General features: G+C 44.2%; 1 protein-coding gene across 1 annotated transcript in view; it reads right to left on the bottom strand.

Moving 5' to 3' along the window:
• Window positions 1-5,482, bottom strand: part of LOC112876449 (alpha-L-fucosidase 2-like) — a 28,555-nt gene extending 23,073 nt beyond the window's left edge. The window contains exons 1-4 of the mRNA XM_025940569.1: window positions 5,077-5,482; window positions 3,817-3,962; window positions 2,811-3,742; window positions 1,817-1,949 (exon numbers count right to left, since the gene is read on the bottom strand). Coding sequence (XP_025796354.1) covers window positions 1,817-1,949; window positions 2,811-3,742; window positions 3,817-3,962; window positions 5,077-5,326 — 1,461 coding nt within the window. The 5' untranslated portion in view covers window positions 5,327-5,482. The remainder of the gene's footprint in view (window positions 1-1,816; window positions 1,950-2,810; window positions 3,743-3,816; window positions 3,963-5,076) is intronic.
• Window positions 5,483-14,612: the final 9,130 nt, after the last annotated feature.

Raw genomic sequence — 14,612 nt, 5'->3', positions numbered from 1 at the left:
AAAACTCAAATACACACACTATTGTGGCACTGCAGACCAGCACCCTCTTGCTCTATTTCACCACAGTCCAACACAATGATTACACTGATTTTAACACCACACACAGACACACGCGCTATGCTGCAATTCAGCTGCACCACTCAGGCAAAACACTCACGCAGCAAGCTCCACTAACATACGGGTATGCAGAATCACCTCCACTAATTCCTGCATACACGCTGACACTTTTCACTTTGCTGACTCCAATTTGCACACAGCCACTATTGCTGTATACTAATCTGTCAACTGTGAACGCACACTCCGTGCTTCGCTCATAAACTGACCAGTTTGCTTCACTCACAAACGGACCAGCTCTACACTCCCCTCCTCTCACTGATCAACTTGCTTCACTCACAAACTGATCAGCTCTAGTACTCTTCTCACTACACCCTTGCACTCTCACTCTCATTTTATAGCACAAGACAGCCCTAGTGCCTTGCGCTTAAAGACTCAAGTCTTTGACTTACACACTAAGTCAAAGCCTTGTCTTGCACTCTAAGGCAAAGACTTGACTTGCACCATAAGACAAGACTTGACCCACACTAACATGAAACAAGGATTATTCTAACAGTAATATCATGTCAAGATGCATGAATAAGAGAACTAACCCAAGCCGTCGAGTCGGCATGTAATTGGACTGTTCTTTTCTATATATTAATACAATGACACGGAGCTCGCCTGCGTGTTCGAGGGGAAAAAACATGAGCTTTCACCTCTACCGAATCATCATATGTTACACAACCATCAAGAATACTGCAAAATAGGCAATGGCCACCACTTCCTCAGCTGCAAATCAAGTGCAGGAAATCCAGGCCACGAACCAAAGCTCAGTGGAGACGGCACGAAACTAGGATAGCACTTGGCCTCGTACCGTGCCGGCGATCGATAGGAATGCCCTGCTTCTAAGAGCAGCGTGTCGGATCATGGGATGGCACGAAGGCATGGTGACATTTTGGTACACCATTACCACCACCACTACCACTGCATCCACCACAAGCAAAATGCACCGACTGCCAGAGCCTCAAATCAATCTTTATCACCAAACATATTGCCATTGGCCTTGATCTCTACCAACTCTACCAGGCAATACCAGCACATTGTTTGCATCGGTCCCTTTCCACCACTATTAACTGGAAGCCCCTAGCCACCTCATCGTCCACTATGCCTCGACATTCAAGCCCCCAGCTACCACCTCCACTTGCAGTTGCCCAGCATAGATTTTTACAAAATAGACATCTTCCATAGATGATCACAACAACTGCGACAAAACAATAAGGGCAAGGCATTGTTGCTCTGAAACCTTTAAGACCCCCGGATCCTCACCTTATAAGAGAATCTAGTGGTAAGTAATAACCTAGCACCTAATCCTTTTGAACAGCATGTTATTGAAGAAAACTTCTCAAATGGCCTAGCTTATTTTACCTAACTTTATATTCCCTTCTTTTTGCTTAGATTCCTTATTGCAGAGTTTAGAGGAATCACAAGAAAGGTTTTAACTCCTTGGTGATCAGGCTAAGCTCTGGTGCCTCTGCGTGACAAAGGGCTTAGCGCCTAATGGCCTATTCAGAACCTGGCAGTATGGTCGTTCCTCCTAATTATTATGGCACGCCAATTTATTTCCATCACAGGCTTAAACAGTCAACACATAATGTATTTCACTGATATACAGGTTGAAAATGGTAAGCTCAGTAGAGAGTAGGGAAAAAATGCTGGTTTTCTTACTGGTATACAAGGTAGAAAATTGTAAACATTCAGATATTTCTACCAGTTGACTTACTTTTGCTGTCTTAGCCCCATTGACTGATAGGGAGCCGATAAAGTCGAACAGTGGTCCTTGGCATTCGCTAAGGTTACATGGAAGCGCTGGCCAGTAATTCATTTGCAGATTTATATTTGGATGGGGAGCTGCACTGAGAATTCAAGCATACATAATGTTAATTCAGACATGGGCTGGTGGAAAATAGTGGAAACAAGAAATATGTAAAAACAAGATAATGCACAAACATAAGAACCCAATAGCTAGTTTATTTACAAAAAAAAAAGAATCAGTAGTTACTAGAAAAAACAAAGGAAACAAAAAAATATTGTAATGCAGTAGAACCAACATTGGAAAGATGTGCAAGTTTGATGGATTTTTACATGATTGTTTGACACAATATTTTTTCCTTTTTTTTCTTTCTGCAGAGGTGCTCTAGATTTACCTACCTTTTTGGAACTTTAAATTTTTATTGCCATCCATAAGTAAAACAGGATAGTGTCTTTAAACAACTCTAGAAGTCAAATTACTATTGATGTCAACAAATTAAAATATATAATACTAAGGGTCAGTTTATCGTTGCAGCGCTGTCTTTACATAAAGCTGATGTGGAAAAGCAGTTCTAAAAATTTAAGAAATTTGTTTGGCAAACAAACTAAAGTTAGGAATATTCAATTATATGGGGGTCAATCTTCTCAAATTTCTACTAATTTGTTTGTGTTTAGAACATTACAGTATCTCCAAAAGCAACTTGACTTAGAAAAAAGGGCTTAGCCAACACCAAAACACTTAAAAGCATGCCAAAGAAGATTGTCATAATACAACACAAGGCCAAAGGGAGACTCAATGATGTGGGATCTAACTGGTAGATAGATTTTCTCGATAGGATGAACTTTTGATGAAATTATTATTCTGCTGCTGTTATTTCCCTTTTTATAGCTATAGACAATATCACTCCAAGAATCCATAATCTAATAGTCCAGATGAAACAAAATATGCCATTGCAAAAACTTACTCCCATGGTGGTGAAGGGTCATTGCTCCATATCCCTTGCAGGTTGGAAATCTGGGTTCCAGGCCTTGAGCATGAAATGAGTAGATAGCGACCAAATTGAAACAGAAGTTCTACCAGAGAAGGGTCTTCATTTTCCTTAAAAGTTATAATTCTGTCTACCGTAGGCTTCACAGAATCATTAAGGACTGCGGATCTGGTGCAGTCAGCTATTAGAAAAGCATAATTTGACACAGTAGCATCCTGAGAGCCAGCCTGTGCAGACTGACCTATTCTATTGTCCCCAAGCTGATAGTTAGAGCCTTGTGAAAGTTGCAAGGAAACACGATGGAAAAGACTCTGGTAATCATCCATATGGTACGCTTTTAGCTGTGAATATGACATGCTCCTAGCCACGGTTAATGTCATGAAAGCCGATACCGCTGGATCCAGTTTAGATTCTGAAGGTTTGATAAATGGCCCTTCAAATGAAGTAGCAGCTGCGAGAAGCAAAACAACAGAGTCCGCACCATCAAGTTTCAGCATCTTATCCTTTATTACTTCCATTTTGCTATTAGCCCCATTCGTATGCAGGTAAAGAATGGCACAAAATTTAATTCCGCTGGGATGATCAGAGGCATTGTTGTCTTTTTGAGGCCTTTCACCTGGACAGCTACCCTCCATGATTATTTCATTTGCATCTGTTACACGAATCTTATGGTCTAGTGGAGTAGTTAAAGACACTGTAAAAGAGATATTTCCTGGTTTGTTAGCGGAGATTTTAGTCACAATGACTTGATGTGGGTTTGAGGCGAAATGTTCCCTTGAGTAGAGTACCTCCCCAACAGTATATGTGACATTGACTGTTGCAGTGTGAAGATCTAGCTCTCTTTTGTAATTTGTGTGCTTGATATGCTTACCAAAGATCAGATTAATATCCCCAAGAGGTTGGTAGACCTTCAGTAAAATCATAGGTAATATTTCAAATCAGGTATATCTCCAAAAGGAAAATCTGAAAATACAATATATACCTGTGTTTGGTCACCAGACAGATCATATGCAGCAGCTGTGGCTTCAGGGTACTTTCCATTGTCAACAAGGCTCCGTACTTTAGAAAGAACAGCAGGTGCTTTGGGATTTGTATAATTACCAGGTCCACCTGTCCACAGAGTGTCATCTGCACCAACAGCTTTTCTTTGAGATGTTCACAGATATTTTTAGTAAAAAGCAATAAGCTCTAACAAAGTAAAGGTAATTACAAAGATATTTACAGAAATATGAGAAATAGATTTCAAATTCAGCGATGTGAATGCTCCAATCAGAAACATTATGCGAGGACTGTCCCCACCAGAAATAGAACACCGCTAGGCATGCTTTGTTCTTAACAAAGGCACTAAACACAGGTATCAATGCCTAAAATTAGTTTCAAACACAGTTACGGAACACAATTGAAAAGTTTCCTACATAACTATTTCCGTGTTGCACTTAATTTTGGGGGAACCATCATGTGAAAATCTGAAAATGCAAATCTAGTGAACACAATTGAATATAACCTAGGAGCTCTCAGAAATTTCCAAAAAAAAAACAAAGAATCCACAGCAGAGTTTTAACTTGAAACATTGTGGAAATTGAGATAACACTCTCCACTGCATCAAGCATAGTTTTCAAGAGGTTATAGATTTTGCAAGGGATGTTTCTTTTTACCATATTTGCAGTTTTACCCAACATGGAGACCACAGTTTCCTTAGCATGTTAGCAAACAAAATAGCGGCAGCAGAATCAGATAAGCAACAGTAGATGGCAAATGCATCTGCATTGCTCTATATTAACGAATGAATCAAATCAATTCCGTTATTGTTTTATATTCTACTAGTCTTACTTTTGTGTATTGCAACTGATTAATCAGGTATGAGCCTTTGTTGTACAAATCTTATACCTTGGCTGGCCTAGGATGCTTCTGTTCCCATCCATCCTACCTAGAGCAGCTCCGATACTATCATAGCAATAATGAGTCGAATTGTTTCAGGAATAAAATAGAATAAACAAGGAAGCATCACATGATCCATGGCTCTATCCAACCGACACCCCGCTGGCCCATCATTCTCGAGATGAATCACCACACAGACCACAATTAAATAAGACTCGCTCGTTAGTTAAATCGATGCCCGTTTCTCTTCAAATCAATCGATGCCAAAGCTGAATAGTAAGCATGAAAGTTGACTTCCAAGAACCCAAGAAGAGCAGGTAAGTGCTAAGCAAGCAGAAGGATGGAGGGGAAGCGATTGACTTACGGTTAAGCTGGAGCCTCTCGGATTCGACGCCGCCCCACACCATGGCACCGAGGCGGCCATTCCCGATCGGTGACGCGTCAGTGAAGTACCTCGCCGGCGATGCGAACACTACCTTCAGGGGCCGCGCTTCCTCATCCGCCGCAGCCGCCGACCACCCGGCCGCCGCGGCCACGGCCTCCGCCTCCGCCGGCCGGCGCACCCAAACCCACTCGGCGCCGGCGTCCGAGCCGCAGTCCCTGTCGCAGTCCATGGGGGAGAAGCCGAGGAGTACAGCTACAAGCAAGTGACCTGTGAGGCTGTGACTGTGACTGAGAAAATCTGACAAGCGAAGTGGCGCGTGGCGGGCGACGCCGAGTGAGATGAGATGGATGAGCTCGAGGCACGGCGTTTTGTATGCGCGGGCACGGCCGCACGGCCAACAGGGAGAACTGCTCAGGTACAAAAAAAAGGTTTCGCAGATTTATCCAGTGGCCGACCAGGATTTTCTGGAGGCTTGGCCAACTTATTAACTCTATTATATCTGCCTATTAAGTTGCAGCATTCTGTGTTGGATTGCCAACAGTCCATAATATTTTTTCGCTGGGCTGGAGATAAGGAGCCCACACCGGTGACCGGCTCACCGGGCCTTAGGCCCGCCCATAGATTCATCCATACAGTTTAACCAAAAAATAAGCTTGTCCTTTTAACTTTTTCCATTTGTTTAATTTTTACCTCCAATTTCAATTATGTGGAGGCCAAACATCTCAACTATCAATTAAATTTCATCCGACTGACCCGAGCAAATTTTCTTTCGGTGGTATTCTACTATTCTAATAGAGTGGAGTCAGAAGACCCTTCCCGCTATCCAGCCGAGTGCCTATCCTCTGGGCCATTAAGCGGAGTCGTTCCCTGAAGAACTGGGCTTCACTCGGTAGGGAGGTAACTGGTTCTACCTTCATCAAGCACCCGGGTGCCGAGTCGCTAAATGGGTTCCCGCTGAAGTCATGAAGCTGGTCCGTGTTCATTATAGTCAAAGCACTTCTTCGGATCCTCAAGCTTCTATGGCAGTCCTAACGTTAGTGAACTCCTGCCTATTCTTTAGTCTACAACCCATTGGGTGTAGCCTCCGAGCCTAGGAAGGGCTCTTAGAGGCGTTTCAAGGGTCAATATAGATCTATTTCCCCTTCTCCGGTTGCTTATTTCTTTGAGAATTTACAGCGTCTAGCCCCCGTGATGAGGACATCTTTTGTACCAATCACATCTTTCATCGGTTTGAGCTGATATTTGGTGCTGTTCCTATTCTTGTGCCCCTGGTTGAGAAAAAAATATCAAAAAACAAAAGAAAAAATAAAAATTTGATTCCTACTAGTGCTAGAACACAAAACAGGGGGCAAATTTGCAGTTTTTCTATGTGAGCTGCTGGATACTTGCTGATACTGCCTTTGTTGTTCATCATCTTTCATCCTTGTTCCTTGCTGCCACAACTCTTCTAATACATTTTTAGGCCAGCAACTAGATCAAGTTATTTGGATACTTATTCAGCATTGCTATCCGTCACTAAGTTGTGTGCCACATACATATACTGCATTTGAGCCTTCAAAAGCTCCACCGTTGCATACACTTATTCAGTTTAAGGACATCTCTTCTTTGCATACAATGCAAGGACCGATCACTAAAGCACGTGCGCGACAGTTGGATCTCCAGGTATGTTCTAATATTGTCAATTATTTTTCAGAACTTACGCTTGGTTTCATGCATGTTTTATTGATTAGGAACAATGGAGAGGACCAGCAAGGACTTGGAGAAGGCCAAGGAGTCAAGGAGGAGGAGCTAGGACGTTCACACCAAGGAGGAGTCCAGGTCCAACTCAACTTCGACTCCACCTCGGATTCCAGAATATGACTTCACCAAAATTGACGCCCTGGCCACATATAGAGTCGGATTTGGACGTTCTATATATGGTTGGAACCAGAAGTTCATAGAGCTTCCAATGGCACCGATTCTATCTCAAAATTCCTTCTGAGTCGACGGGAATCATTGAAAGAAGTGGACATCCAGAATCTGTCAGGGTGCTGTGTCACCGTTTGTTGGGCCATTGGCTCGTGTACCGTGTTGGAACCCATTAGGGTTGCATCCAGGGGACTTGCACACCCCTAACTTCTTTTTATTCAGTAACTGTCACCATATTAGGGTTTGAGTTTTGCTTCGATTCAATCTGTCATCAAACAGTGTCACCGTTCGTCAATTTGTGAGACCCCATCTCGTAATCAAGTTTGTTTGATTGCATCTCCCGTTCTTGCTTGTGTTCTTGATTGCGCTGTTAGGAATAAGCCTTCGTGGCGAGATCATCCATGTGACACGGGTGATAACCAATGGAGCAGTGGTGTAGTGATTACGAGGCTCCGTTTGTTCGGAGCCCTGGTTCATCAACGTCGAGTTCTCCACCAATCAAGTTTACCGTACCTCTCAGAAGATTGGGACTCATCCTCCTATCACCCCGAGCGAGGTTTCTAACGGATTCATAGAGATACGCCAATTAGAAGAGCGGCGCCTAGCCCCCGAGCAGTGTTACCAGCGGAGTCACGGAGACACGCCAAGTCAATAAGCAGCGCCCAGCCCCTGAGCAGGGTCACTAGCGGAGTTACGGAGACACGCCAAGTCAATAAGCAGCGCCAGCCCCCGAGCGAGGTTACCAGCGGAGTCACAAAGACATGCCGAGTCAATTAAGCGGCACCCAGCCCCCAAGCTGGGTTACTAGCAGAGTCACAGAGACACGCCGAGTCAATAAGCGGCGCCCAGCCCCCAAGTAGGGTTACTGGCGAAGTCATGGAGACACGTCGAGTAGTTTCGGCTTGTGCCCTAAAACATGAAGGCAGTTGGGATAAGAGTTTGCTGTTTGCAGAGTTCTCTTACAACAACAGTTATCAGGCCAGTCTGAAGATGGCACCATTTGAGGCATTGTATGGCAGGAAGTGCAGAACTCCGTTGTATTGGAGTGAGATAGGCGAAAGCCAGTTGTTCAGGCTTGAGATCATTAAAGAGGCCGAGCGATAGGTACAGGTTCTTCATGAGAATCTGAAAGTGGCTCAGTCAAGGCAAAAAAGTTATGCAGATACTCGACGACGGGAGTTAACTTTTAAAGGAGACTTTGTGTATCTAAAAGTGTCACCTATCAGAGGTTTGCGCCGATTCAAGGTCAAAGGGAAGTTGTCACCTCGTTACATTGGCCCGTTCAAGATCTTGGAACGGAAAAGCGTGGTAGCATACCAGCTAGAGCTACCTGCGTGTCTGTCAGATGTGCATAACGTGTTCCACATATCACAGTTGAAGAAGTGTTTGAGGGTACCAGAGGAACAGTTGCCACTGGAGGAGTTGAATGTACAGGATGATCTGACTTACACGGAGCACCCGGTCAAAGTACTGGACACATCGGAGAGAATCACCCGGAGTAAGAGGATACGGATGTGTAAGCGGTGTCTAGCTCCTGAGCAGGGTTACTAGCGGAGTCACGGAGATATGCTGAGTCAATAAGCGGTGCCCAGCCCCCGAGCAGGGTCACTGTCGGAGTCATGAAGACACGCCGAGTAGTTTTGGATTTATTTCTTGAGAAATCGGAAATCAACAGATATGAAATCTTTTTCGAGGAGAAACTTACAGAACATCGCTTGATCCCCCCGTTGTCTGTCGCCTGACGCCATTTCTCCCTTTTTACCATTGCTTTCTTTTGTGCGAGACGGGTCTTTTACCATTGGGTCTAACGGTGCTGCCTGGATTTTTATCGTTTGCCCATCCCTTTTGTCAGACCCAGGCACGCGGGACTGTGCATGTGGCGTACTTTTCCTAGGATACGGGATGAGACATGGCCCACGCCCTATATATGTTGTACCTACTCGTAGCCTAGTAGAACTACTCATACAGTAGTAAAACTAGTCAGAAACAGTAGAAAACTATCGGAAAAGTACTCGGGTAGGACTCTAGGGCTCGTATCCGATTAGAATTTTCATGTAACCCTGTCCCTGTAACACCCTAATTTTCAAATTAGAAACCTAAATAAATTTTGCTAGATTTCTTTTAGGATCCATAAGGTTTTTATTCCATCATTTTTATTTTAGAGCAATTACCATGAATTAATAGTAATACTTAACCATAAAAAGAAATATAAGGAAATATAGGTTTTTGTGCATTTCATGCCCCATTGCATTGTTTTATTGTTTGTCTTCTATTTAAATTCAAATTTCACATTCAAATTCAAATGTATTTGAATGCAATTATTTTTCTCCCTCTTTCTCCAATTGGATCCGGCCCACTCTCTCTTTTATTTTTCCTCTCTCTTTTCTTTCTTGCGGCCCAAGCCCAGCCGGCCTACTCTCCTCCTCTCTCTCCCCCCGCACAGCCCAGCCCACTGGCTTCTTTCCTTCTTCCACCCCCCACCCCCCCCCCCCCGCGCGGCCCAACTTTATAAATACACACATTTACTTTATATGCATGCATGTATCTAGAATATGATGGATCCTAAACTAAGGATGTGCCTAGTTTCTTTTGAACTTCCTTGATTAAACCTGGGTTGTTATATTTATGTTGTAGCTACGCTAGTTGCTTTTACTAGACTTTGGTTGGATAATCTGAAATCATACTACATTGGTTTACTCATGTTTCGGAATACTTTTATGGTGATAATTAAAAGAATACTTTTATGGTGATAATTAAAATTATTGCATTAATTAGAACATGGAGAACCACCCAGGAAAACAGTGCAACCACAGTACTACATGGCTCTGGTCTTGGCTAATTAATTAGAAACTACAGCTTATGATAATCTTACTGAAAGGGCAAGAGGGGTTGCATCGTCGGGGTATAGCTTAGTCCTCTTGAGTGTATGATATGGTCCTGGTTAAGGCGTCTGCCTCATTAGGGAGAGTTATGACCGTTTTGACTTGAAACCTTAGCGGATTGTCATAAGTTAGGGAATCTTTGTGAAGGCCTCGTAGTAAATCCCTACCACTCACCTTGGAAGTGTTTAAGGGCCTTGCAAAACCAGGCATCAAGGGAAACATGAATTGTGGGTAAAGTGTACAACCTCTGTAGAGCGAAAACTGATATATCAGCCGTGCTCACAGTTAAGAGTGGCTTGGACCCTCACATGATAAATAAACTTAAAGATGATCTAAATTGATGTTCTTTATTTATGTTGTTGTTATCTTATCTCTTTTATTTATTTAAGGGTTGGTATATACTTACATTTAGTCAATGCTTGCTTAATAAAATTTGATCAACTAAAAATACTTATCGTAGTTAAACCATGTCAGCTTTTGCTTGATTACAGCCTTGCATGTCATATAATTTACTCCACTTGCTGAGTACCAACCATAAGTGTGCTCACGCTTGCTTTATTAAAACCAATGCTGCTCAGAATAAGATAATTATCCGGAGTTCCCTGAAGATATGGAAGAGTACTAGGCGTATGTCTCCCAGTCATCTGCCTGTGAAGTTGAAGTCCGCTGCTAGTTATAAATGTTTATTTATTCGCTTAAGATTAAGACTATCGATCATGTAATAAAGTACTATGATACTCTGTTTCGTTAATTCATTGTTTCGGGTATACACTTGTGACGTCTATCATATGTGTGGAACTTGATCCTGGCGCACGTATGAGATGCATTCGGTTCTCTTTTCTAAACCGGGTGTGACAGAAGTGGTATCAGAGCCGTGTTGACTGTAGGACGTTAGACTAGTTAATAGTGGTCGAATTTTAAGGGTTATCTTGTTTAGTAACCTAGCTTCTGCTTGCTTACTTTTGAAAACTGCTTATTTCTTTATTATATCATTATTATCTCATCTTTGACTTCATGCTTGCCTCTCAAGTGTGTTGGTGTTTTCCATACTCAATCTTGCTTTAAGGTCACCTATAGCATTTTCTAAATATCCTCTATCTTGCCCTGTCCTCACTTTTGCTATAGATGGCAAGAACCAGGCAGACCACCCGCAAGAGCACCCGTGGACTGCCTGGCCCGATCCATCATCCTCAGGAAGTGCCCGACCAGGGGGAGCCTGAGCAACTGGAGCCCGAGTTCGTGATAGTCGAAGACGACGATGACGACTACTACAGCTACCATGAAGGAGGCTGGGTGGACATTGACAGTGGGGAGGAGCCCATGGAGCTGCCTGAGGACCACTCTGACACCACAAGTGACAGCAATGAGGATGCTGCAGGAGGAGACGGTGCCGATCCAAGTGCCGCAGGCGGAGACGATGATAAAGATGGTGATGATGACCCAGTCGCACCGGATGGTGGTGACGAGGACCCAGATGATGATCCGGAGCTAGCCGAAGTAGCAAGTCCACCGCCACCTGAGCCCCACTACGAGAAGCAGATACATCGCGTGGACTTTGCCGAAGGTCCATTCCCAGCACTTCTCTGGAGGGCCATGCAGAGAATCGGCTTCCCAATGATGCCATGCTATGAAGCTTGCTTGTACAAGAATGCCTAGTAGGAGGAGGAGTGGTTGGTGGCAGTGGTGATCTGTGTTCCGGACGAGAGGTATGGCAGCCGGATGGAGTTCTACAAGCACTTCGATGACATGCCCAGGAGGACTTTGGATGCAGGGACCAGTGAAGCTGCCAAGAGAGCGCTCTACTACCTCTGCCATGCCTACCGGGATGAACTTCAGGGCACTGAGTTTCAGCAGTTTCCACAGTGCATGATGGGTGCCACTAGTGCGCAGATTCCTGCGTCGCCCCCTGGGGAAGGAAGCTTGCTAATGGACACCACGCAGGAGTTGGTCGCCACTCTCAGAACAGATTTGGATGCCACCAGAGTAGAGATCCAGGAAGTCAAGAGGAAGCTGAGGAAGACGATCAGGGAGAAGGCAATCCTGGAAGCTCAGCTGAGGGGGAGATCCGGAGTTACCCCCGGAGTACAACAACGACGAGTCCATTGAGTACTTGCCAGAGTCACCTCCTCGCAAGCGTGTTCACTATAGAGAGCCCAGCTACCGCACCCGCTATCGTTAGAGATGATAGGTCTAGAAGTTAAGTTAGGAGTGTTTCTAAGATAGGAGTTTTTCTAAGAGTCTTTTTATAATCGCTAGTTCGAACGGTCTTTATAGTTTATTTAATTTAGTTATTGTGCTCGTGTGCTTGGTTTTGTGAAAACAATCTGATTTGGATCTTTGTAATGATTGCGATAAATTATGTAGTGATGACCATAATTATATCAAGTTTATAATAAAGATAGATAGTTTAATAAAGTTTGGGGTTGTCTACTTTTCTTACTATCTTTATCTTATCCTTGCTCCTATCCTTTTTCCATGATTAATTTCATGAGTCTCACTTTTCTAACCGATCAGATATTGAACACCAGGTCTAGGTCAGGAGTTGATAAGCCTGCAGTGCCATGACAGGGAACGAGCAACAATACCAACCTCGATCCTCAGCAGAGTCAACAGCACCAGGCGCCACCTGTAGGGATGGAACAGTTTCTCGCCGCCCAGACTCAGCTGCTTACCAAAATGGCGAACACTATCACCAATATGCAGGCTCAGATGAACCAAGCTCCACCACCGCCACCACCGCCAGCTAGAGACAGACACAGGGAGTTCATGAGCCACAAACCTCCCTCCTTTTCTCACTCACCTGATCCTCTGCAAACCGATGACTAGATCAAGATGGTGGAGAAGATGCTGAACATCATCCAGTGTACTGACAGGGAGAAGATCCTTTATGCTTCAGGCAGGTTGGAAGGAACCGCTGCAGATTGGTGGGATGCTTACACCGCAGCTCATGACACCCCCAACACCATCACCTGGCAGGAGTTCAGGAACAAATTCAGGGAGCAACACATACCCAAAGATCTGATGAAGCTTAAAAGCAAGAGTTCCTTGCGCTGAAACAGGGATCAATGTCTGTGAGTGAGTACCAGGATAAGTTCATCCAGTTGTATTGCTACGCTCCTGCAGATGTAGCAGATAACGCAGAAAAGCAGGATCACTTCAGGGATGTTTTGATTGGCCCTATCAAGTATCAGCTGATGGTTCACACTTTCGAGAACTTCCAGAAGACGGTGGACAATGCCATCATGGTGGAGCATGCTCGCAAGGAGATGGGGGAGCAGAAGAGAAAGTTTGAGTCATCGGGGCAGTTCAGCAACAACTCGCGCCCTGGCTTCACGCCCCCGCAAGGAACACCTTTTCGTACTGAAGGGCAGAGTGTCAACTTCGGGCAGAATCAGTACCAGCACCCCAACCAAAAGAGTCAGTAGCAGCAAGCTAAGTGTGCCGGTTAGAAGGCGCAGCGTTCCAACTTTCCGTAGAATTGCCAGAACACCCCTATAGGAACACCTGTGAGGAACAATACCCCTGTTTCCACTAGTGGTAACACGTGCTTCCGATGTGGTGAACGGGATACTATGCCAACCGTTGTCCCAAGGGAAATACCCAGAACACTCCAAGCCAGTTCAACAATAGTGGATAGAGGCAGAATCCGCAGCAGCAGCCACCTAGAAATAACAACCAAACGTCGTAGAACAACAAAGGTTAGTAGAACTTCGTCCGTGAGCGTGTGAATCATGTGGCCGCGGAGACCGCTCAGGTGGCTCAGGATGTTGTGTTTGGTATGTTCCTCGTCAACTCAACCCCTGCATCAGTTTTATTTGATTCTGGAGCATCGCATTCCTTTATTTCTGCTCAGTTTGTTGCCGAACATGGCATCCCCGTGCATTTTATGTCCAACCACATGTTATTTAGTTCGCCTGGGGGAAATATGAAGGCCATGTATCAGTGCGTTGGCGTCAGTTTCAGGATTGTGGGTAGGGAATTTCGTGCAAATTTCGTTGTATTGGATTCCAAGAGAATAGACATCATATTCGGGATGGGATGGGTGAGAAAGGTTGATGCAGTTATTCAGTGTGCCAAAAGGTCAGTGCTCCTCACAAGCCTAGAAGGTGAACGGTTTGAGTTCGTTGCAACACTTCCATCAGCAGCAGATTGTGCAGTGAATCAGTTGAAGATAGATTCGATTGAGGACATCAGAGTTGTGTGTGATTACCCGGACGTCTTCCCCGATGATTTGCCAGGTATGCTGCCTGAACGTGACATTGAATTCATCATAGATCTTTTACCTGGTACTGCACCTATTGCTAAGAGACCATATAGGATGTCAGTTGGTGAATTAGAGGAACTTAAGAAATAGCTAAAAGAATTGCTAGATAAGCAGTTCATTCATCCTAGTTCTTCACCTTAGGGAGCACCCATGATATTCGTTGAAAAGAAAGATGGTACACAGAGGATGTGTGTTGATTATAGAGCTTTGAATGAGGTTACCATCAAGAACAAGTATCCACTGCCTCGTATAGAAGACCTATTTGATCAGTTGAAGAGAGCCAGAGTATTCTCCAAGATTGATTTGAGGTCCAGATATCATCAGCTGAGGATACGACCCTCAGATATTTCCAAGACAGCTTTCACTATCAGATACGGGCTTTATGAATACACCGTAATGTCATTTGGATTGACTAATGCTCCAGCTTACTTCATGTATCTGATGAATAAAGTATTCATGGA

The sequence above is a fragment of the Panicum hallii genome, chromosome 9 (assembly GCF_002211085.1).
Source record: "Panicum hallii strain FIL2 chromosome 9, PHallii_v3.1, whole genome shotgun sequence".
Taxonomy (NCBI): domain Eukaryota; kingdom Viridiplantae; phylum Streptophyta; class Magnoliopsida; order Poales; family Poaceae; genus Panicum; species Panicum hallii.
The sequence above is the reverse complement of the archived record's forward strand: the minus strand, read 5'-3'. Positions and strand labels throughout refer to the sequence as shown.